This window comes from Anas platyrhynchos, chromosome 9 (genome assembly GCF_047663525.1).
Source record: "Anas platyrhynchos isolate ZD024472 breed Pekin duck chromosome 9, IASCAAS_PekinDuck_T2T, whole genome shotgun sequence".
NCBI classification, from domain to species: Eukaryota; Metazoa; Chordata; class Aves; order Anseriformes; family Anatidae; genus Anas; species Anas platyrhynchos.
Window position 1 is genome coordinate 24,614,136 of NC_092595.1, and position 26,211 is coordinate 24,640,346.

Consider the following 26,211-nt stretch of genomic DNA (forward strand, 5'->3'; position numbering starts at 1 on the left):
ACCAAGAGACAAACTGTTCTAGGAAGTGTCTAAATAGCACAGCAGAATGGCATAGCTCATATTTAGAGACATCTCTGAAAACATAAGATTTCAAGTGCAGTATAGACTGAAATTTTGCTATTAGAGTAAGGGACTTTTTGTTTTGTTTTGATTTTTAAGGAAAAGGCCCAGCATAACAGAAGCCCCCAAAACATATTTCTCCTGGAATAGGTGGCAGGGAAGGAAAGCTTCTTCATAATTATTGACTATAATTTCTATAAAAATAGCAAGTACTGTTAATAAATACATTTTCTGAAACTCAATTAAAAGATAGTCTTCTAATTTTTTGTATACGATGAAACAGTATAGACAGAACTTCATTGTGTTACCATTTGTGCAGTAATTTCTCAATTTCTCATTCTCAAAGTCATATTCAAGCTATGTCTTTAGCTAATCTTCAACAACTGTAAGAGTAAAACTGAAAGACTAGATAAATCTCACCCATGGATTGGCTTCTCTTGGTATTAGATGTGTAGCTTTGGAAATGTTTGTGTTAAACATTAAAATTGAAAGGAGAGACGTTGTCATTTTAAATGTATTTTAATGTATATATGCAACAGCAATGAAAAGCAAGCAGCTGCTGTTGTGGATCACAGTTACCATAGCAATGCCTTCCCATAGTCACTCTGAGATTCATTTGTAATAATAGTGGCTTTCGTAAAGAAATATGCAAAAGTTGCCAACAGCATTCATGTAGTTTCTTGTATTACAGATTTTCACCATTTATAATAAGATAACTTCATTAACAGATGGACAGTCACCAATGAAAGAATGTGATTGGTAAATTAGAGAGTTGTTTTTAGTTCTTTTCTTGCAATCTGAATAATTACTTGTAAAAGAATCCTTTGAAATCAGTGACATCAGGCCCAGGACAACTCACTAAGAGTCCAAGCCCATGTCCAATCAGTAATCCATTAATTTTGTCTTATCGGGTTCATATGTGACATATGAACATATGTGACCTGACATGTAAGACAATACAAACTGAGTACATTTCAGGAGCGCAACATTTTCATGACATGACAATTCTGATTTCTAAAAAGCAAAACTTGCAAATTGATCATTCAGTGTTATAGAGGAAGAAAAAAGTAATAATAATAAAAAAACCCTCTCCACAGGCAAACCCGAAAATCCATGTTAAGCAATGATATACATTTAAACAAATGGCATTTAGCAAGTGCTAGATAATGCACATAGAACTGCCTAAACAAAATCAAGCTACAGGTAAGTGTAGCAAAATTTCTGCACTGAAATAAAAGAATGTATGTGATTTGAAAATCTTTTATGGAAAACTGTGCTGTAAAGTCTGAAGATGAAAACACAAAATAATTCTTTGTGAGGCTTCAAAATTCCAATGAGAAACTAATTAAAACAGACTTCACACAATAACATAAACACTGCCACCTTATTGTTACAAAAAGAATTTCATACTGCATGAAATTAGAATAAAAACAGACGTTGACCTTCAAGGATAAAAATAATGATCACCTTTGATTTACACTTGAAAAGGTGAGGAAGGGAGAATTTAAAAATGCTTTTGCATATTTTGATATTCAAGTTTGGTGCTGTAATCAGCAAATGTGCAAATCATGATGATAAAGCACATTTGCTTGAAGTTGATTCAGCAAAATAACATAATGTTATTCAGCTGCTCAAAGCATAGAATACTTAGCAATTAAAAGGAAAAAGAAATTGAGGAAAAATGCCAAACTGATCAAGGCAAAAATTCTACAAAGCCAGTATATCTGTGTTATGTTGCTGCACATACAGTATGTTATGGGCATGAAATTCAAGTCAATTAAAGACTTGCTGATTATTTATAGAAAAAAGTAACGTTATCACTTATTTATCATGTTTGCTCGTACTCTAAGCAGGAGTTAATATTGTATATAGACAATTAAAACACTGTTTTACCGGAATTGTTTACCAGTAAATGAAGGATACTACCTCCCACTTCTCATGTAACAGATTAATCTACAACACCTTTTACGTGATATTTTTTCCAGAACTACATACTAATTTCATTTCGTTGTACAGTAAATGATACAACATAGTAAAAGAGTTTTTGAATCCACTGAAGGTAGAACACAGAACACAGGTTATGCTACGTATCCTCAGACAGCTGTGAACAACCCTCTTGGTTGCTGAGAGAACTGAGATAGGTGGTTGGATGCACAAACAGATTACACAGCTTAACTGTATATCCAGATTTCTGTAAGTATGTTATGTTCTCTTTTCTCCCTAGAGACCAAATCTGAAAGATGTCTGAAGATATTGAATGTAGATTCTGTAGATATCATCCAATGTAATACTGCAAAATACTCAGAAATTTGAGGCGTGCCCATTGCAACCATTCCTGCGACATATGCTTCTGAACTCTGTATATGTGGTCAGTCTGATGCACAGCATGGAAATAAGTGAACTCTGATTATAAATGTGCAGAACTTGCACTAGTTGTTCTTTTGAGCACGTCTTTCAGACTTGCCTGGTTAAAGCTGCAGCTATCCCTATTTAGAAAGTGGCAAAATGATTATGTGACTGAATGTGGGAATGAGTCTAGTTTAAAAAAAAAAAAAAAGTCCACTTACATTCAAGGTCTATGCATAACTCCAACATGAGATTGTGATGGAAGGCATAAAAAAAAAACCCATATATGGAACTAGCAATAACAGGAAACTGTTAGAATGATGCTTCACAACACACAGCAAAACGAGACCTCACTGCTGATCTACTGCAAAGACCTGTGTGACTAAACTAACCTGCTGTGCATCAGAGATCTTCATGCACTTGCTCTGCACTGATGGTCTGCATTTTCATTCTAGTCACTGGAATATTTGATGAATTACATTGTCATATATAATGAAGTCTTCACAGGAAAAACACTGTAGTTTTTGAACTTAGTCAGAAGAAAGCAACTCTAGAAAAACAGAATTTGAAGTGCATGTATTATAGTGCATGATCTAGTTTGTTTTGCATTCCCCTGCACCTTGAAATGGATTCCCCTCCCCTCTTGAAATGGCTCATTCACAAATCATGCTTTTTAAATTACAAGCTCCATATATCATTCCCAAAAAATTATTTTTGTTATCAAGTGCTCTTCCTCCTTTGCTTTTCCTTAGTAACTCTGCCTCTACTTTTTTACCTTTCAGCCTTAAGCAAAATATGTAAGTCTGAATTACAGCCACACTGTATAAAAAGGCAGCCTCTACCTTCCTTAATCCCTCAGAAAGTATCCCAAGTATCCCCAAAGTCTCCTACAAATACCAACAAAACCAGAAATATTAGCAACTTTTATATAGCTCAGAGCAGTTTTTTTTTTTTTAAGCAGCATATTTATTTATGGATTTACAATGCAAAAGGCCTTAAGAGCACTACATTGTTTCTGGAAAAAAAGTATTAGTTAAAGTATTTAATAGCTTCTTTGTATGTAAAATGGTGTTTTCATCTAGAAAAGACTAAACTGTTCTGTTAACATTCAGAAGAATCAAGCTGTTTCCCTATATCCAATTAAGAAAGCTTGAGAAATAAGAATCTAGTAAGCAATGTATAACTAAATGTTAATTCAATATATTTGTTTATATCTGGATTTCTTAGTGATTTAATAGACAAGTTCCAGTAAGTATTGGTAGATGAAAAAAACCACTACCAGCGTGTAAAGAAGGCTGACCATGTTTGTCTACTGAGATTGGAGTTTATATCCAGAAAAAAATCAGCTCAGCTTTCAGGATCAGTGTGTCCATGGTAAAGACCTGAGTTAGGGTACACTGTATGTATGTATGTACGTATAGTAGTGACTGGGGAGCGCAGAAGACGGGCTGTCGCCCCCTTTTCAGCCACAGATTGGAGGACCCGGCCAGTCCCGGACTGCCGTGAGGAGTTTCGGGGCCCCGCGTCGTTCTGTGAGGAAAAGTGGCGAGGGGCAACGGCGGGCACCACCCCGCGCCGCCGTCCCTTCAGGGAGAGCCGTGGCCGAGCCGCCGCTGAGGGGCAGCGCCGAGCCGTGGTGCCGCCGTGACGGGCTGGGGACAGCGTCGTGACAGGCGGGACGGTGTCGTGACAGGCAGCGATGGAAACCGCGATTGCGGGAGCTGAGGGGGGGTCGCGTTAAGGGCGGCTGACGATCTCTGACCTCCCCTCACCATGACCCGGAGACCAGGTGGACGGCGGCAGCCAACGACATGGCGGCTACCCCGCCCGCCCCTCCGCCCCCATCTCCTGACGGGAGGCGGGTACCGCCCCGCCCCCCCGAGCCCCGCCCCCGGGCAGGAGCGCGTACACCGGGCACGCGTCACGTGCAGCCAACTGCCGCGGCCGCCGCTCTCCCTCCGAGGCCCCGCCCCCTCCGCGGGTGGGCGGGGCGAGGCGGCGGCAGAGGCGGTGGCGGCGGCGGCGGGAGGGGGGCCCTCAGCGACGGCGGCGCCGCGGCCCCTCCCCGTGGGCGTGCCCTGCCGTGGCGGCGGGCTGCTGGCGCCGCCCCCCGCGCCTTCCCCCCGCTGCCCTCCCCCGCCCGCCGTCCCCTCAGTAACTTGGCCGCCGCTCGTCGGGCGGGCGGGCGCTGAGGCGGCCCGCGCGGGTGCGGCGGGGCTGAGGGAAGGCGGGGGGGGTGGGCGGGAGGGCCGCGGTCCGGCCCGGCCCGGCTCGGCTCGGCTCGGCTCGGCTCGGCTCGGGCCGGGACGATGCTGCGGCTGGTGTCGCTGAAGTTGGGGCGGCTGTACCGCTACGTGAAGCTGGCGGTGCTGGGCAGCCTGGCGGCGGCGCTGGTACTGAACACGCACTCGCTGCTGGCCTCGCTGCAGCGCAACGAGCTGGCGGAGCGGCGCTTCCTGCAGCTCAATAAGTGCCCGGCCTGCTGGGGCACCAGCTGGTGCCGCAAGTTCCTCAACGGGCAGCTGCGGCTGGAGAGCTGGGGCCGCCTGCGGCTCCTCGACTTCTTCAACGTCAAGAACGTGTACTTCGCCCGCTACGGGGAGCCCCGCGAGGGCAGCCGCCGCGTCGTGCTCAAGCGCCTGGGCTCGGCGCAGGAGCTCGCCGACATCGACGCCAAGATCTGCCGCCGCGCCACCGGCAGGGGCCGCTGCGACCTCCCGCAGGCCCTGCACGCCACCGAGTTCGCCAGCCTCAACGGCGACGTGCGGCTGCTCACCCCCGACGCCGTGGAGGGCTGGTCCGACCTGGTGCACTGCCCCTCGCAGCGCCTGCTCGACCGCCTGGTGCGCCGCTACGCCGAGACCAAGGACTCGGGCAGCTTCCTGCTGCGCAACCTGAAGGACTCGGAGCGCATGCAGCTGCTCATCACGCTCGCCTTCAACCCCGAGCCGCTGGTGCTGCAGGTGGGTCCCCTCGGGGCGCCCCCCGCGGCCGTGCCCCCCGTGCCTCTGCGACCCCGGGGCCTTCCCCCGGCCGGGGAAGGGGGGGGGGGGGTCGCAGCCTAAAAGGTTGGTGCCTAAAAGGAGCCCCAGATCAGCGTGCCTTGTCTGCAGTGACACGTTTTATATCCTTTAAGGGGGCTGATGGCAAATTGGTAGGCAGATTTACAGTACGTTCTAAATTTCGGGGTTTATTCAGGTTTTTAATCTAAAAGCTTACACTAGACCGCTGTCTTCTGTGGCACCGCTTGCTGCTCCCCTCACACATCTCTTCACACTGGGCAGTGCTTCGCCAGGCTGTACATCTCAGTGCCCAATGCTGCTGGGGTAACTACAAGCGTGCTGAGTGTAAGTTTGGGTTCAGCATTGTTCTGTCTAGCTACGGAGCCGTCCTTGCTTCTATCCAATTCTTTTGTTCAAAAGAGTATTTGCAAATACATGTGAGAGCATCACTGCATGATTGCAGTCATGAACATCTGCTGCTTCTCTAGGGAGAAGGCCAAGAAATTTCCAGTGCCCAAATTTCTACTGCTGTGGGCTTTGACCTCCAGCAGATTCACCTATAGATTTATTTCTAGACAGTGTGTTTATGAACTATACTAATTTAAAAACATTTTTGGCTAGTGTGCCTTCAGCCTTCTACACACTGCTCTTGGGGTTTGTTTGCAAAGTTCCCAGCTGACTTCTCAGCAGAGCTGGAGGTACAGTGTGTCGCTTCTGTTCTGCTCTAATGTTGCTCCAGAGCACTGTGAATAAGGAAACTCCACATAAATGAGAATACTAGAATTTCTTTGCTTTGCTGAGTATATTTGGAAACTTCTTGAGAATCGGTTTGTTTTGGCTGTGGTTCATACAGCTTACGGTTTAGGTTTTGAACACGTGTTCCAGAATACTGAGTGTATATCTGGGTGGCTTCAAAATTGCTCTGTATGTTTCTTCCAAATTTGTTGGGATATTGCAGCCTTTAGGGACAAAGCTTGTGGCAGAGTGACATTGCTTATTGTTGCGGGGCGCCTGAAAGGCAGCAGGCAGCACTGGCTGATTCCTGTCATCTCCTTGATAAGGTGTGGACGAGCCCTGAGGCTTTCAGGCAAATTTGTTTAAGTGATGAAAGTCTTTGGATGCAGAACTTAACAAGGGCTTTGCCCATCAGAGCAGGTCAGATTGGTGGGAAGGAAGGCAGCTTTTACTGATCTGCAGTGTAGTCAAATTCTGGCACCTCTAATCAAATCAAAAGTGTTTTGCAGAGTATTGGAAATTGGGATGAATAAACATAGCTTGGAAAGCATTTTGAGGGAAGTGCAGACCAGCTTTGTGCATTGCAGAACTTGTAAAGTTAATGTGTTCTCCAGAAGAGTGTTTGGAAACTTCACTAATGGGTAACGAAGGCTTGAATGTCTTCCCTTGATTGGGAATGAAATACCTGACCTATGTGAACCTGAATTAATTTTCCACATTTATGTAACACAGCACTCCTTTCTCAGCCTCTACCAGACGGATATGTAAGGGATGGATAATTCTCTGTTATGCAGCTTTATAAGATGCAAGATACTGTCTGAGAGGAGAAGTTACTGTTCAGAAGTGATAACTGGATACTGATGCTTGCTTGTGCTTGTACACAAGATACGTGAAGCATCTTAAGGTATGTGCCCTCGCCATACTGCAGGAAATACATTGTTGTGCAAATGAGACCTGGAGGCTTCTTCTAAAAATTATCTGTTTCTAAGAATGGAAGCCTGCATGATGTCACATGAAGAATCAGACTTTAATTACAAGGAAAAAAAAAATAAAATTGGTGTATTTAATTGGTACTTCTCTTTGGTACCAGTAAGTACAAGGAAAAATACTGCCTTTTTTGCTGTGAGCTTTTCGTGAAGCACTGCTGTGACTTTTAAACAGTCGTGAATGGAAGTTTTGATTTAGACGTGGACATAACTTCTAAACTCTTGGTGCTCAGTGCATTCAAGTTCTGTGTCAATCAATGCATAGGCGCAACCAAATATAAGTAGACAGTGAATTTAAAGCCTGGTATTTGGCTGAAAAAGTCACTTTAATCATCTACTAGAGCTAGTAATATATGGATTTTTATTGAAGATTAGGATTTTACCTTGAAGCCTGTTTGGAATATGGATAGTCCTAAAGTGGTGGTGCTTACAAATTTCATATGGTCACAAAAGCTTTTCCGCTAGTAAGTTTTTCAGGTGGGGCTTTAACCTCACCTGGTATGATAGCATGGTATTTTTCTGTTACAAGGCTATGGACAGTAGTTACAAAAAAAAGAAGGCAAATCAAAAAACAGTTTGGTATAAATTACTGCAATCCTAATTCAGTACTTGTATTTTAATAGCTTTCCTGTTAACATTCGTTATCCACACTTGTTAAACAGTTCCATAAGTGTACGCAGTGAAGAATTCAACCTATTTTGGCATTTTACTTCATGAAGTAAATGGAAGGACAGCTGCATTTTTATTTGGTACAGTTTATATCTTTTCTGTGTGTTAAAGCATCATTTTTACTTTGTAAAATCTCACCAAACTAGTTAGTACTTACGTCCTTCCACATTTTTAATCTGAATTCACTTTGGAATCAAACAACCTACACGCGAGGGTTTTATTCTTTATCTATCTATCTGTATTTTAAGCTCAACATGTAGGTGCTTAAGATTTAACTTCTGACAAGTTTGGGGTTTTCCTTCCTGTTTCAAATAATCCTCTCATACAGTAAAGGCAACTGCTTCTTAGTATATTTGTGTTGCTTTCAAAGAAAAGTCTACACAAACTTTGCTGTTAAAAGTAAACAAAGTACTTATAAGTAATATTGTTGTCTTTGTTTCCAGCTATAGAAGGTGGTTGTGAATTATAGCCAGAGTGCATTAATGCAGCCTTTTCTCCAACTGTAGCTTTTATCAAGGTTGTGTTTTCTCTGCAGAATCTCTATTATGAGATTCTGTAAAGGAATAATAGTGAATGTATTTATTGCATATATAATCTACAAGTCTCAAAGACAATTATTTTTCCAGCTCTAATAACAATTCCAAGACCTATATGAAATATAACTGTATTTCTGCATTGCATACATTGTGTAATTCATTGCTCTGCTCTCAGATGTACATTAAGGTTTCTAAATACCTAAGCTTAATAGCTTAATTCTTTCAGCTTCTGATCATCACTTACTCCTTGTGTACAGACCAGCTGTATCTCTTTTCCGGGTATTGTAGCTCTCCATGAATAGTCTGTTGCCACATAACATTCTTCCAATTTCTCTGTCATCATTATTTTATTTTTTTTTTTTACTACTTTTTGTTCCAGTAAGATCAATAATTGGCATCTGACAAACAGTAAAAGATGGACTGTGTGAAGTATTAGTTTAACTAATTAGTTTAATTAATTAGTACTGTTTTAGAGAATTACTTTTCTGATCTGTACCTAACTCAGTATGAGTTATTTCCTCAAGCCATACATAACTCAGTAAGAAATGAATTCTTCTTGCCTTGGGTTTCTCGTTTATTTATTTATTTTATCATGCAGCAATTCTAGCAGTAGGCTTTCTGTAGCTCTAGTCTAAATACAGTGGTAGAATGCCATTCAGTTTTAGTGCTTGGTGCCTTTTAAGCTTTCTCCATGATTCAATTTTGGTGTTTCTGACCGATAATTATTATGTTAAATACCAAATAGAGGTTTCAGGGCACTTACCCACACTACCTTGTGTGTCCTATATGGACTTGTAGGACTTGATTTGGTTCCCAGGTCATAGAGATACCAGGTAGTACTTAGAGGAAAGTCTTCAACATTTGGATATACTAAAACCTGATTTGTATGAAAAAGTTTAAAACCTGGTTGCCTGAGACCAGTTGCTACTTAGTTACTTGTTACTTGTTATAGTTGATTTGATTTTTTTTTTTAATCACTTGCCATTTCCTATATTATTCAAATTTAAAGATCCATTGAAGCATGCGCATATGCGCTCACACGCATTACACCTGCATACCAAACACTGAAATGCCCGTATTGTCCAATTGTTTCTAGTATATCTATGTAGGAGGGAGGCTGTGGTTTATTTCCCTGCAGTATGGAAGTGAGGCTTTGTTTTAGTCTCCCACATTTTGCAAATTTCCTTCAGAAAAAAGGGCAGGCCATCTCTGCTACCAATTCTTTGCAGTGATGCATTCCAGACTCATCACTGATTAGAAATAGATAGTGATTATTGTCTGTTGCAAACTTACTCTGAACAAACTTGCGTGGGCTACAAAATAGTGTGAATGGGTAACAGCCACTCACAACATTCAATTTTCTTCACTAAGATTCTTGCATTAAATCTTCTTGCATTCATCCCTTTCCTTGAAGAAAAGACATTTTCTAGTGAAACTATGAAATACACCGTTTACAGTTCAAGTGTGTTCAGCTTGATCATTGAGCATCTTCTGAGAGGGTTTAGATGTAGGATTGTCTGTGTGTTTTTTTCCATGGTATGTAAATTAAGCCAGTAACTGGTAGAAATGTGCGAAAATTGAATTCGAGTAAATGAAAGGAACCTGGTTTCAATGCGATTACTAATATTTCAGTGAAACAAAATGTGCTCTTCACTGTGTGCCTGCATGTATAGGCTATCTGTCTATATAGCCTATGCAAACACAGCAGGTGCACAAACGCTCAACTTCTGTGGGAATTTCAGAAATATTAAATAATTTGGTATAGTTGAGAATGAAATGGTTTTCATCACACTTGCATTCACAAATACATTAAATCTTATAATATATAATACATTATGTATTATATATTATGCCTAATGTATAATATAATACATTAGATCTTCTAAAAAGGATCAGTTCAGATCTTACAAAAGAAAACATCTGTTTCTAGTGTATGCTTTTTAACTTCCTCTACATCTGAAAAGTTTCCCAGTAAAATCTGCTCTCCCAGCCTGCGTGGCTCTGGAGCTCGACTTATTTGCCTTGGTGACTAATGCAGCCCTTCTTCTGTTTGCACTGCAGAATCAACAGTGCTCTGTGAGAACTAACTCTTTTCCTTTTGAGGAAGAGCATATTATTTAAATTCTACTTGCTGTGCCAGCTTGTGCCTGGGCAGACAGAGATTAGTAAGATGAGTTTAGCAAGTGTGTTGTGGAGAGGTAGTTCCTTTAGAGGCATGACAAGTTGCAAGCAGTCTTCTTTGGGTGTTGCATATTTGCATATATTTTTTACCTTTCATCATCTTTAAGGTGTAGTTCTTTGTGGTTTTAACATGGAACTCAACTTTATATAAATATTGGTAGTGACATCTTCTAGAGTAGTTTTGAAAATGAAAAGTTTTTTGAGATGATACAGTGGAACAATAGCCCAAAGATGCCAATTGTCATGAGCTGTGCTGTTTTTTCCCTTTGGATTTGACTATTAAGGTGAATTATATGCTTCATTATGATAAACTATTATTCTTTCACGTGTCTAATGGCAAGCGTTTCTGTGTTACTGCAAGCTACAATAGGCCTTACCAGCTTCAAGCTGCTCAGTTTTTCCTGCACAATCTAGTTCACAGCTCTGAGCGTTCAAAACCAGTGGCAGACTTGTCTGTCTTCTCATGTTTAGACAGATGGAAGTCAGGAAGACAAATGCATTAATAGTGTGTTTTATGCTTGGGTGAAATGATAAATTCATCCTATTAATTCTCAATATTTCTTCCGAGACTGAGACTACAGCGTATCTTTTTTTTTTTTTTTTTTAAAGACCTAAGTGTGGTATTATTCCTTAGGAACAAAGTGTCCTTTGTCCCTCTGACAGGGTTTGTTTAGGGTTTTAAGGCTTGCTTGCTGAGACATCTTGTAGCTACTCTATTTAGGGCACCAAAAGTACTTTTTGGTGTACGTGACTCTGGGAACAGTGTCACAGGAGTTCTGTTGTATTAATTGTTTTCCATCTTTCTGTTAGATGATTATCCATATTGCTTATTGAATAAAGATGATAATTTTAATGAGGGAAAACTTACATAGTTGTAGCTTTTCTTGTACATTACTGTATTATTAAACACTTAAAAGCGTAATTGTCCATGGTTTCCATGACATTTGTGTGTATATTCACAGAGAAAATCCTAGTTGGTGTATCAGAATTGCAAATTCATTTATCAGATGGATTTTTCTGACTGTGAGCAAGAAGATAATTTTGATCTTAAGTGTCAAATGCAAAGTTGTAACTCTTCAAATGGCATATTGAAGTACAAAATGATCTGATCAAATATTTATGCTACTAATATTTTGAGAATTAAAATAAGAACTATGTTGTCCATTACTGTACAGAAGAGTGGGATTTTAGGCTGGTATCTCTTAAGCTTTTTTGTTTCTAAAAGCAGTTTGTTTGTGGAAACCATGTTTAACAACCGTACAATTTTGTGTTCATGTCTTAGTGGCTTTCAAAATTGTAATACATTTAAAAAAAAAAAATCATCCTGTTAAGTTAGTTGTAATTTTAATCAGAAATATACTTTCAAAATAGTGAAAAACGTTAAAAAGACGAGACCTGCGCTTCAATTGATATTCTTGTCAAATTCACCGAGTGAATGTAAAACTGCTGAATAGGGCACTTGAACATATTTTTATCCCCTTCTTCGGCTGCTGGCGTGGGTAATGAAGTGTAGATGTGGCTGTTACATGCCAGTTGGAAGGGAGCCAGCACAGAGATGTTGTTTATACATGTGCAGATGTTGGCAGGATTCCCTGTACTCCTCTTGTCAAAAGATCTTTTTATTGCCACGGTGTTACAAATATATCTGTGTAACAGTACAGTATGGGGATATTTTGCTGGTACTGTTTGGGAGGTTCGGTTCTAAAGAAACAAAACTGATCCAAGAATTTCTTGTTCAAAATGAAATTTGGTATACTCAATGCAGGAAGTGTAATAGATGTGTTCAGAGGTAAGTGTGCCTTGGTGACTGACACTGTTTAAATTCAGTTTAAGCCATTACATAAATCCCTGCTGCTGATGAAAAGGAGCAGTCCTGTCCCCTGTACCTGGCTGTGGAGGCCTCCCTCTGTCCCCTTTCTAGCAGCAGCACAATGTGATGGGTGCTACCTCTGGCTGCTGGTACAGCTGAGCATCAGCCCGGCAAGCACCAGCTGTGCTGCCCTCCTGGTGGCACACAGGAGGAGATGGAAATAGATGTGTCTGGACTGGGAGGAACATATACCCCTTCCCTTACCGTGGGAGCATGGCCTTGGTTGTGTTCACCTGCTTGTGTTTGGGAGGAGAGGCAAACAGAGTGGGACTGGAATATAGGAAATGAGAGGGGTGGAAGACAAAAGGAGTAGGGTGGTCCAAAATCATACCTAAATACAAAGAGTAGGTATTGTTGCTGTAGCACTTTGATTTATTGCACTAAGGTGTGCTAAAATGCAGCAAAAACAACTTTTCAGGCAGTGTACTTGTTTTAGTGCAGCAGGTATGTATAAAGCACCAGTAAATAAACATAGTTGATGGAAGAGTGTGCGTCTGTGTATGTACGTAACGTATGTGACAAGCTCAACACATGTATTTTACCTCAGGTCCTCACGCCCTCCTCTTCAGTAGTCCATCAATGCATTTTGCTCACATAAATATATTTTGTGTTGTTTTTCTTTCCCTTCCAAACTTAGAGGTATGTGGAAATTATTTTTTGCTAGTATTGATGTACGTTTACAGGTGTTTCTCTCTAAATTCTATCGAACAATCTGTTCAAGTGCAAGCTGTTCTGTATTAATGAAAACTTTAAATGTTTATTTTTATTTCTAGAGTTTTCCGTCTGATGAGGGGTGGCCGTTTGCAAAGTACTTAGGAGCATGTGGAAGAATGGTGGCTGTCAATTACGTTGGAGAAGAGCTGTGGAGTTACTTCCATGCACCCTGGGAGAAACGAGTGGATCTGGCCTGGCAATTAATGGAAATAGCTGAGCAGCTGACAAATAATGACTTTGAATTTGCACTCTACCTCCTTGATGTCAGCTTTGACAACTTTGCAGTTGGACCAAGAGATGGGAAAGTGATTATTGTGGATGCAGAAAATGTTCTGGTAGCAGACAAAAGGTTAATCAGACAGAGTAAGTCTTCTCTTACTTCGCCTCTGTGTCTCTTGCTTCTTTCTCTGTGAGCACTGTATTAAAAGTATGTGTAGGTGCTAAAAAAAAAAAAACAACAAACAAACAAAAACCAAACATTTTGTTGGCTTCACAAGTAAAATATTAGTTAACAAACTAATCAGTTTTCTTCTAAAACTACACTACTAATTAGCTTAACCAATTTGTCAAATTTATGAAGCTCTGATTTTACCTGAATTTGATTTACATGTCCTGTTAATCTCAGTAATCTTGTTTAAATGTCTCTGTGGGTGGGGGTGGGATGAGAAGTTCAGGACAGACTTAGGCAATCAGATGGATGGATAGATAGACAGATGGGCTGGCTGGCCGACTTGCCTGCTTCAGCTGAAATAGGGTCCTTTTGGCTTTTCCGATGCCTGTAAGAAGGAAGTCTTGGCATTTTGTTTGCTGATAACAAGACAGTCTTGCTGCCTTTTTTCCAGTAGTTTTTCCTAGCCTGCCTCTATTTCAACTATTCACATCGGTGCTCTGTAATAATGGAATTGAAGGGTTGGATAACTTTAGTTTTTAGTGCTGCTTCCATGTAGGAATAGCAAGAACTTGTTCATCTTTCTGCTGAATATAAAAGCAGTAGTAGAGATCTTTTGATGAAGTGGCATTACATGAGTTTTTACTCCTTTTGAGCTTATAAGGAAAACTTTACAAACCTAAGGGCTGGAGACATTAAATGTGAAATCTGAGATTCTGCAGAATTTTATGGCAGTAAGCCAAGCGATTCCACTTTGCTTTGGGTGAATGGATTTTTTTTTTCCAAGCCTTGCAAATATACTTCATATGCTGTGTTACTAAATTAATTTTAATCTAAGCTCCGTGAAGATGTGCAAGTATAACACCACCACCAACAAAAAAAAAAAGGATACATAGTTATAGAGAAGTGTGTAGATAGAAAATATACTGAATTATATGAATTTACCAAGAAAAACTTTTTATGTACTGGATATTGATTATGTTTACTTCATTTGTGTGTCTATGAATATTGAACTTTCAGTTTTTTCCAACTTAAAATAATATTAAGTAGAACTTAATCTTTCTAGCGTGTCTGAATTGCTCAGTCACAGATGACCAAATGAACTATTAAAAAGCTGATGCATGCATGGAATAGTAGCAATTAGCGTCTTGTATAAGCTGAATGCTGGAAGTGTCTTACATCTGTTGTCTAGTTCTCAGACTAATTTGCAGACTAATTTGGCTCTAACTAGGGTTTTGCTGCATCAGTTGTAATCTAGCAATCAGAAAACAAAACAAATGACAAGGAATTTCTCAGTTGTCATATAAGCTTGACATTTAATGCTGATTTCGTTAATCTCCTGAGAAGTTTGATTAAACAATCTGTTTGGAATGATTAATGTGCCTATTTAGATACTTGAATACGTGCACACTGTCCAGTTGCACTGTACAGTAATAACTAATTTCACTTCATGTGGTAGATTATATTTGAGTCTGCTTAAGCCTTTTTCCAATTTCTCCTGCAATGCTGGCCTTTTCTTCATTTTAGGCATGCTGTTCATTGCACGAGTTTTACATGGTATTTTCATAGCTTAGCAATTATTCCTCGGTTTCTTTTTTTTCAACACTGACTTTCAGTGCACATGAGTGAGTACAGTAATAGCTCAGAGCCTACCAAGCACCGGGGAGGTTTTTCTTTGTATATCACATTGCTCAAAGAGATCTACAAAACTAGGGGACGTTAGTAGTTAGCGCTTAAAAGGCACATCTGTAGTTACCGCTTACCAGTTGTTACCGAGATAATTCCTGTGAATCTCGTTTTCAGTTAAAGCAAACTTTATGATAAGACCACTAGTTGTACCTTCAAATTTTTATACTTTTAAAAATATATGTAAAGAAATGTCTCTGCATGTTCATAAATGCTGTTTTGATTTTTGAAGAAAAAAGTAAAAATGAATAGTTTATATGTAATAAGTAAGCTTTTGTATACACCGTTTTTAGTTACTACTGTGTCTAAAGTAAGAGACTGGACCTTTATGTCAATTAATTCGCAGTGTTTTTTTTTTTTCTTTTGTGGTTTGGTAGACCACTTGCCAATGTTATAGTTCCCAGGCATCTGGAGAAACCAAATCTAACTGTTGCTAAAATAAATCATTTTGCTTGCTTGTTTTTTCTCTCAACTCCAGCTGCGAATCATTCTCTTGTAGTTGTTTGTGCTACATTTTTCCTTCTGGGTATGTACATGAATTTGGATTTCTTCTGTTTTATTTGCTATTTTTTTGTTCTTTTCTCTTTAGTTATTTATTTTATTTTCTTTCTGGCCCTTATTTTTGTAGTGATAGAACCATTTCAGCAGATGGGCATATCAAACTGTCAGGTGAAATCTTGGGAACTGGAACATTTATTTAAGAGTGCCTTTAAACAGAGCTGGTTTATAGCTTAAATAGCACTAGTTTTCTGTGTATCAAGCTGCTGATTATATTCAGATGCAGATATGCTCTTTTCTCCTCTTGCCTTTTTTTTTTTTTAACTGTCATCTTATATTTCACAGATAAACCTGAAAACTGGGATGTATGGTATGAAAGCAAATTTGATGACTGTGATAAAGAAGCTTGTCTGTCCTTCTCAAAAGAGATTCTTTGTGCTCGTGTCACTGTGGACCACAATTATTATGCTATTTGTCAGAACCTTTTATCAAGACATGCCACGTGGCGTGGCACTTCTGGAGGACTACTTCATGACCCCCCCGCTGAGATTGCCAAAGACGGCCGCCTCGAAGCCTTGCTGGATGAGTGTGCCAACCCAAAGAAGCGATACGGCAGATTCCAAGCTGCAAAAGAACTGCGTGAATACCTTGCACAACTCAGTAACAATGTGAGGTAGTCCACAGGGAAAACTTCTTGCAACACTGGCTAAAACACTATTGCAAAGACTCATAGAAAATGAAGTCTTGAACTTACGTGTTCAAAAGAGAAAATAAAGTGAAACTAGTTTATCAGTTTTCTAAGTACCATAAAAATAAGATTTTATGGTATTATAATGTTCCTTTGGAAACAAACAAGGTACTTACTGAATCAAAACTTGAGCTACTATTGACTCTTCTCCTTAGCTATTTACAAGGGAGTTGGTCAAAAATGACTGTGATAGCTTAATTGACAGCTTGTGTGTCAAAGGGTACTTTACATAAAACTGCATTGGTATCACAGTTCTGTGAAGCTGATGCTCTTACTTGGAGAGTCAAGTTAGAGTGATGGTCTGTTTTAGAGGCCTTTTTCATGACATCATTGTCTCATTTTTGTGTTTGTTTAAACACCTTGAAGTGGCATTTACTTACAGGTAAATATAGCTGTCTGCATTGTTTCAAATTTAACAGGCTTTCATGTTAATGCTGTGCAGTACATTCCTACTGTGAGTGCAGGATTCCCACGTTTACTGTCTAATTTTAGGGGGTTTTACACTGTATTTAACTGTACTTAGGTATTGTGTGTGTTGTTTTTTTTTAAGGTCATCATAAACTCAAATGTTGTTTGAATTCATTCATATTGAATTCATTTGATGTCTTTTGTAGTTCTGCTATTGGAGATAAGACTTAAAAATTTTTGTACAATAATTACATTATCCTTCATGCCAGTACACACACGACTGTTCAGCAGGAAATTGCAGTATGAGCAAACTCTCATTTAATAGAGATTATTTGAGAATTAAGGAGAGACTAAGATAAAAAGTTCTGTATGAATTTAAATTGGGGATAGGAGCTTGATTAAAAAAAATTCACTACTCCAGTGTAGTTGAGCATTAACCAAAGAAAATGGTTTTGTTTACTAGTTCCTAAATTAAGTGTGAGGTAAAAATACTGTGCTGTAGTGAAGCTAATAATTCTCAGAATTCAAATTTCATTGGTAGTTGCTTACTGTTTGCAGAACTTATAAAGATATGCTCTTATACTAGGAGAAAACCCTAATTTGAATAAAAGTGTAGAAGACTGGCAACTTGTTTTTGCATCACTACCAACTCTGCTGAATTAAAGTCTAGTCAAGTTTACTGAATATTCATCTTTTAGTTTACCAGCTAAAATGATTAAACACTATACACTCCAGACACCTTCTTCTTGAACAAAGTTTGACTATTCCCAGTACAGTTAAAACTGACTTACTGAGGTCTGTGTAAATCTGAATGTCTTCTGATAAATAACATTTTTTTAAAAACCTCAGTTACTGTTACAAGATCTCACTTCAAAGCTTACTTCTCAATTATTTAACTACTAAAATGCTTCATTTTCCTCAAGTCTTACACATAAAACAATGCTCTAAGGAAATGTATGCATATTATTTCTGGTAACAATAATGAAGAAAGCTAACACTTCTTAAATGTGTGCATAAAACAATATTTCACTCAAACTAAAGATTCTGAGTAAGATAGTGTGTATGCTAATTTCAAGAGCCAAGTCTATGCAGTTCATACTGCATCAGAAGACTGATGGAAACTGTTGCTTTACCAAATTGTTGCAAGTGCAAGGTGAGGAAAATAGCAAGCTCGCGGCTCCTTCTCAAAAAGTGCAGCCATATAAAGATGTGGTGTGACTTTGATTTCTTAGATGACTATATTAAGGATATTTTAGACTTCTAAATTCTCATTTCATCATCTTTGCATATATAGTTTAATGTGCACCAGCTCTTGTTTTCTGAATTTGGAGGATTAAGGCAAGGCAAGTTTTAATTTTCATTTCTACGCTCCCCTTGTTTGAGAACTGTCCTACATACTTGCTCTGGCATATACTGTCAGAGAATGTGTTTGTGTGATTTTTTTAGTCATAAAATCTACTTATTTAAGAAACTAGAATAAAGCTAGGTAATGCTACCCTACCATAAAAGCCTTGACTTATCACTAAAATTGATATATATATTTTTTTTTAACCATCCAGCACATTTCCCAGTGAGTGAGTGGAGTATGATTGTTAAAGTTTTAGAAAAAACAAACACTGCCAGCTCTCATTACTACTTGAGGCATTTCTGTAGCTGCCAGAATGTCCTATCACATCTGCTTTGGGGTTCAGTTCCCTCAGAAACAAGTTACTAAAGCCAATTGTAAAAGGAATTTGGAATTTTAAAAAATACTACAGGGAAAACACGGAGAGCAATAAATCTTGGTCAGTTTGCACCTATCAGATATTTATTGTATGATAACAATTTATATTTTTAGTCATTGCCCATTATTATTAATGAACACGGTGAACTATTTTTGAATGAGATGTTTGGGGTTTGTATGTGCATTACAATTGTCCTTTTGTACTGTAAGTTACTGTTTGATTGGAATATTTTATCAAAACTGTCTCCCTGTGCCTTTATATTACAAGAAAGTTGTTTCTGCAACTTCTAATGATATTAATAAAGAATACTTTAAGAATCTCATCTAATTTATTTATTTTCTGATGTCATTTGTTTAAGATAGACTTAGTCCAGGCTGTGTTAAAAGATGCATTGAACTGTTATTGTAAGTGCTCCATAGTCAACAGTGACAACAGCAAGGAATATTATTCTTCCCCTCCTTCTTTAAAATATAATATCAAAATCATAAGTGATCTCTCAGGAATCTTTTCCTATTTGAGCTTATCAGACGTAGGACTCATTTTCTTGAAAAAAAAAAATGATTAAACCATACCTTCCAGTTTAATGAACTGAAAGATTGAATATTTTTAAATTAAACAAATTGGTGTCTTCCCTCTTTGAGGAGTTTATTTTTCCTTGTATTTGGAATGGTTCATATTGCTAGTACCATGGTCTTCCAAGTAAAATATTTTAGTGGTTTGTATGTGTATATATATGTATGTATGCATAATTCCTGATGTTTCTTATTTTCTCTGGATTTTTCAGAAAGCATTTGCATTTGAAATTAACACCTGCAGTGATACCAGAGCATGACTTTTTGAGCCTATAAAAAATAGGAAGTGTCATAATCACTTCAAGTTTTCATTTTGGTTGTGTTTCTGTTGCCTCAACTTACATCTTCAGGAACTGCAAATATGCAAATGAAAACTTGTAAACGTTTTAGCTACCTCAGAAATCAAGATTAAGCCTTAAGAGGAAACTGACATGAGCAACAGCTGCATCTTTTCAACAGTTCCTGTGGTGCAGTTTGATCCTGCTTGCCTTGAACTTCAAGACATGCTCCTTTCTTAGCAGATACTTCAGCATCATCTGATACTCTCTTGTGAGACCATTGAGATATGTTAAACTTCATGTGCTACTTTGATTTATCACAAAGACTGTCTTGAACGCAGTTGATATGACCAGATTACTCATTAGTAGTTTTGCTGTTAATTTTACTTTAAATGTCAGCAAGCTCTTTGTTTGCCATTTCCTTACTTCCTGATCACATTCAAAGCTACACAAGCAGCTTAAATAGACCTTTATATAATTCTAGCTTAATTTTGAGGTGTTTTCAAGATACCTACTTTTTCTGTGCTGATGTCTTCTTTTTAAACATATCTCTCCAGATTTGGCTGGGTATTTCTAAACATCACATCCTTTTTATGTTTCTACTGACTTTTATGAACGTTTTATCATTCTACCAGGCAAAAATCAGTGGTAGGCTGAGCTGTACTGCACACCGTGGTAATGAGCTTTTGCTGGATGCAGAAGAGCCCTGTGGCTGCTGGATGCCTTGGTACAGCCTGCAGGGGTTGGGAGGACAATGAAGAAGCCGTTCTTTTGGCAGCAAATTAGGCTGTTGTTGCCGCTCTTGAAGTATGGAAACATACCTGTTTCGTGTGCTTACGTGCTAGACAGGTATAAGAACCTTGAGTAAGGCACAGTTGCCACAAATACTGACTTGCATGTTCAGGCCAGAGCAGGAAAGTTCTGACTTTAAAAGTATGTGGCTGTTTTCTGCAGTTGGTGCATTAACTCCTGTCTTCTGACAACAGAAGTGTGGAAGCAGAATGTACTTCAAAGGAAAATATCCAGTTTAATATACAGCTTATGTTCAGATAAGATTAAAAAAAGGCTTTTTTTTTTTTTTTTTTCTAGGTCAGGATTTCAAAGAGCCCATCTTTTAGTCAAATTTTCATAGTGTCTTTCTGTTTTGAACATAGTGCTTTTGTTTATGCTTAACGTTTACCACAGATTCAGATTCTAGCTTTTGATATTACTAATGGACACTTCGTGTATCCATTTAATGTATCCTTGGTATAATCACAGCTAAGCCAAACAGAAGCCATCTATCTTTTTTAAAGAAATTAGGTTTTCAATGTTTAGTGAAGTATCTTTTTTTTTTAAAGAAATCTATCTTTTTTAAAGAAATTAGGTTTTCAATGTTTAGTGAAGTATCTTTTTTTTTTTCTTTTTTTTTTTTTTTTTCTAAATATATGTCTGAAAATTCTCAAAATTAAGCACCTGATTTCATTGCTGCTAGCTGTTACTGCAACTTAATTTTGACCTGGAAGTTCTCACCTTCTGTGGTTGCTCAGGCTGGAGTGAGAATGCTTGTAAAACCTAGCTATGCAACATGTGCATACATATATCACTGGGTCACCTGGATCTTAATAGAAAATAGTCTTTTCTTAGAATATGTTTTTTTATTATTTTATTATTATTTTGTGGGGATTTGACATTTTATTATATTAAAAACTTCTATTACTATTGCAAATTAACTCACAGTTTCAATGTGGGAAGAAGGGCCCAACTGCGTCAGGAGAGATCACAAGTAAATGAGGAGTGAGGAAATGATAAAATCACAATAATACTTTGAACTTGCTGACTTCTGTGCCACACTGTAGGAACTTAGTTACCAATAACGAGCTGAATTATTCCACTTCCTGTAGAATATCAAGAGCAACTGTAGTAATTTGTTTAGGTGCATTGATTGTAGAGATAGTTGAGCTTAATGTGCTCATGCTTGTTTTACCGAGGCTAAATTTGTAGCCTGGTGGAAAGCAGGTATAGTTGTTAATGACTTCTAAGAACTGTTGTCTTTTAGGGATCTCTTTCAGTCAACATGCAACACTCTCAGTGAACGAGGGGAATATTTAGACAGCGAATGCAGAAAGTAACGTGAATATGACAAAGCACACTTCAGCTTTTAGTTTAGAAACTCATCTTGCATGGTTGCCGAGTTCTAACATGGTGCATTAATCAATAAGCTTATTTTTAAAAAAGTGTTTTTCTCTTTTAATATTTTTCTGTTATTTAAAAGTTGTACATGTGACCATATGGCTACTGTCCCTTCATCAGTTTTAGAGGGAAGATGGAAAAACGTGAGTCTTTCTCAGGCTGCAGCCTTATGTTCTCTGACTTGCTGTTGGCTGTGTGTAGTTTGGGATTTTTGTTTGCTTGGTTTTTGTTTGGTGGTGGCACTTTGTTTAAAAACTTCCTGGTTTACAAAGCAGAATTTGGGAGACAAGTTACAGTTTAACAGCTGTGTATCCCTTCAGCTATTCACCTTTCAGTCCCTCTCAGCTGTACATATTGTTAGAGTGCTCCACAGCCTATTTTGCAGATTCCATTACAATATTTTTCTAATTATTTTTCTAATTACTTCCCATACTGTTTTTTTTTCCTTTTCTTTCCCCAAATATCATACAAAACTTTATAGAGTTTCTGTTAACACCATTTGTTAGAAGAGCTGGTATTATTTCTCTGCAAGTAGTAAAATTATACAAATGATATTATTTTTTTAAATCCTATTAGCATCATTATTAAACACAATCATAGTATAAATAGATTGAATTTGCATTGTATTAACATTGTATTTTTTCCCCCTGTATAATGAATTGGCAATCGAAACACAGGATTCGGGTCATCTCATTCCCCGCTCCTTTCAGGTAGGTGGTAATTAGGTAAAAAAGGAAACTGCCTAGTGGAAGCATGCTAGTATTTGGGGTTTAAAACATGACAATCTGGGCTATGCTATATAAGTATGGACCAATACCTAGTTATATAGGGTTTTATATACTTGCTAGGGTGTATACCTGCCCCATCACCAAATGCATACATTATTAGAAAACACTTTCTGGTTATGTAGAAACTCTTTGCTTCTGGAAACATCTGTCTGCATTTATTAATGCTTATCATGTGTGTGTGACTGTATTATCCAGACACCTGACAATGAAGTACAGTTGGAAGAAACCAGCCATCTTGCGAGGCCTTTGTGACTGGGACAGGAAGGTCGTGTGCTCCCTGGTACCGGGCAGCAGTGGGGGGAGCTGAGTGGCAGGCTGCACTGCTGCCAAGGACTCTGCATCGTCACTGTATGCATCTCTGAGGTCATGCTGCAGCCTAAATTTGGCCTTGTTCTGTGGACTGAACATCTTTTGATGTGTTTGCTCTGTTACCGTTTTGAGCTTGTACATCTCTGTCAGGGCTTGGAAAGCAATTGGTGTGCAAATGGCTAGGGGCTTCTGCCTTAGTTTGCTCTACAAGGAAGCTGGTTTACACGCACCAACACTGCTCTGCAAAGCAAACCAACACCTGGAAGTGGGAAGCCGACTGAGAGACTCACTTTGAACCCACTTTTTGTCCAAACCAAAATGTTTATGTAAACTCAAAGCCTAACAGATGAGTTCTCACTAGGCAGAATGAGGACGCTGCACTGACTGTATTGCCTGAGATCTGAAGTTTAAGCATCATATAGCTATTATTTTTTTACATGTATTATTATGCAAATTATGTATCTTTATACAGAAGTGTATACATATATACACAAATTTTACTTAAATATGTAAAAGTGAAATTTGTATATACCTACACATGCATATACGTACATATATTTAGCTTAAGCTACTATTGCAAAATTCTGACTGAGCTCCCAAGTTCTCAGCAAAGACTGATGTTTTACTTAATGAATCTATTTGATTTGTGAAAAGTCTGAAAAGCCACTTCCATGCTTTGTCGCCTTTGTCTAAGTCACTTTGATCAGCAGATCTGATGCAAGTACCTAAAACCTGATCTTGTACTGCTCTTTAATCTATAGCCAGCTATTTGGAACAGACTAATGGCCTTCATGTTTTTATTTTAAGTAAAACTGTGAACAAGTTTTTGATTTTTGATGTCATAACTCAGATTATATACCACTGTTTCTCCCTTCCCTTCCCTTCCCTTCCCTTCCCTTCCCTTCCCTTCCCTTCCCTTCCCTTCCCTTCCCTTCCCTTCCCTTCCCTTCCCTTCCCTTCCCTTCCCTTCCCTTCCCTTCCCTTCCCTTCCCAGGTGGGTGGAACATCATAAATCATGTGGGAATTTAGCTGGTACACATTTTTTTCTTGTTGAAAAATAGAAACGGTGTGACTGGGATTTGTGTGTGTCAGCTGCACGGGGGCATTCCTGTAGGCAGGGCAGCATTTGGCAGTGCTGTAACGTGGCCTTGGCTCAGCAGCAGGGAAGCCTTCATCACCAGCTCTCTGGATTCCTCGCTCGCCTGCATTTACTGCTGTTCCTGTGAGTTGTCAAAGCCCCAGCCATGGAAAAGCTTGTATCAAAGCCACGGGCAATACTATTGATTAATTAACTGCTGCTGTATGGCAAATCGCTGGGGTATGTTTCACGTGTGACATGGGGTTCTGTCAGCATTCACACAGCTCCCACATACAAGGTACAGTGGTACCATACCATGCCACACCTGTGTGACACTGTGACCAAGACAAGCAGAGCGATCGAGCGTCATGGAAAGGAAAGAAAAGAAATATATGCATATAACAAATCAAAAATAGTTTTGTTGTCGTTTGGTTTTGTAATTAAGAAGATACAGAGCAGATATTTTATAGATGTGGGATGAAATCAGGAAACAGAAATTGATAACTTTGTTAGAGGGACATGGTTTTCATCTTAGAGATTCTCAGAGAATACATAAAAATTAATTGCAAGTTGTTAAAACTTGCTTTCTCTGTTGCTAATTAGGCCTAGGCTCGATGCAGAGCAGTTGCTAGTGCCTTGCAGGTAACAAAGTGTTTGTAGCTTAAACCCTGATCCAGATATGCTTTTGTAGTACTGTTTGAATAAGTGTATATTGTCTTTGGTTTGGTGTACAGTACACAAAGTGTATGGCTTGAGTCATTTTTCTATACTGGGTTAAAAAAGAAGGCCCTTATGTTAGATCCTGATTAGCTTGAGCCTGAGCACCAACATGAACCAAGGTAAAACACAGCAGTCCCATGAGGATCCTATGCTTCTGTGTGCAGTGTTGTGAGACACAGGACTCTGTTCTGGCTGTTCTGCTATGGGATCCTACATCAGGAGACTGATACAACCGATCATATCATAGTGTGGGTCAATGTCATAGTTTTTTTCAGTCAGTGTTCTTTGAAAATGAATATTCTTTGGACAGTTCTAACTTGTAGGATGAAATGGCAAGACATATGGGAAAACATATGCTGTGGGAACAGGTGAGTAACTGGAAGATATGTGAAAAAACAGGAGTTGACTGTCTGTTAAAGACATCGAGGAGATTTGCATATCTAAAAATACCTTTTGATAATTTACAATCCCGATGTTATGGTGAGATTAAGACTCTTGATGTAACACAGGAGTATGTTAAAGTTAAATATCTGTTAAAAAACTGATTCCTGCTATAGCTGTCAATTAATATCAAAAACATTTCTCAAGTCATTCCTTCTTTTAGAGCTTTGTGGTGGATTCCCTGCAGAGTGTGCATGGGGAAGGAGGTGCAGCACAGTCCAGACATGGTACCTTCCTAAATCCCCCTACTTCTGTGATGTGCTCTGTCTCTCTAACATGCTGGGAGTAAATTGCATATGGTATTAGTAGTATGGTGTCTGGGTGATAGATGGTTTCCAAGTGCATACAATGATTTAGGAAGCATTGCAATAGCTAAAAGTAGTTGTTTAGGTTAGAAAAGTGGGCTAATTGAAAACACATCATAGAAGCAAGGTTGTAAGTCATACTCCCCTTACTTCACATGTATTGCAGGGAGAAAGACATGTTTAAAAAAAAAAAAAAGAAACAACAATAACAAAACACCGGAAAGTCATCCAGACATAAGAGATTACGTTTAGAAAAACTTTTGTTCCCAATGTGCTAAAAACGTTAATATGCATCTGGCATACAATGATAGCAGCATGCTGAATTGCAGGAAGAGAGGTATTGGGGGGTTAGGATCTGTTTTTAAGATTTGTTTGTGCTCAATATTCAGCAAAAATAAAAGAAATATAATTAGAAGACCGTGAACCATGGTAGGAGTTGTTTCTTCCAAAGAGGAAACAATGAGGGGAAGATGTCTGCTGAAATAGTCCCTCAGCAAAGGCAGTTGAGAGATGGCCACAGAAGGAAATCTGTTCAGCAGCCCATAATTGCCCTGAGTTCCAGGTAGATGTTGATCTTTTGTTCAGCTGATTTCCTTTTGGTAACTATTTTCTGCTTTGCAATCAAGAGCCAGAATGAACTTATGCTTTTCCTTATTCTTAAGGAGCCTAAGGCTAGTTGCCCTTCAGGGAACAAAATAAGTAATTGCAGCAGTTGCAGCAGCAAGGTAGAGACAGAATGCTTCAACTCCAAGATGCTTTTGAGTTCCTGGGTTTTCTGAGCTCGGTTTGACACAAAATAGTGGCTTGCAAAAGGAAGCCTACAGTGGCAGGCATTAGCCAGTGTGTTTTTGACAGGTTGCAGCTGAAGAGAAAGCAGCATTCAACTTGGGAGCTAGCTGCAGGTCCTGCAGGTGCCCCCCAGCTACTCTGAGTGGGCCCTGGGTCTGGCCACTGGGCAACTTTTCCTCCACCAGGATCTGATGATCTGGGTGTAATG

General features: G+C 39.1%; 1 protein-coding gene across 2 annotated transcripts; it reads left to right on the plus strand.

The window, feature by feature from the left end:
* Positions 1-4,567: 4,567 nt before the first annotated feature.
* On the plus strand, positions 4,568-18,873 carry DIPK2A (divergent protein kinase domain 2A). Of its 2 annotated transcripts, none has more exons than XM_013109177.5 (3): positions 4,568-5,369; positions 13,159-13,462; positions 16,017-18,873. In XM_013109177.5, the coding sequence occupies exons 1-3, from the start codon at positions 4,716-4,718 to the stop codon at positions 16,346-16,348; spliced, it is 1,290 nt and encodes a 429-aa protein (XP_012964631.3). In that variant the 5' UTR covers positions 4,568-4,715; the 3' UTR covers positions 16,349-18,873. The 2 variants fall into 2 exon arrangements, with proteins under 2 accessions (XP_012964631.3, XP_027324262.1); XM_027468461.3 differs by lacking the exon at positions 4,568-5,369 and adding an exon at positions 6,876-7,047.
* Positions 18,874-26,211: the final 7,338 nt, after the last annotated feature.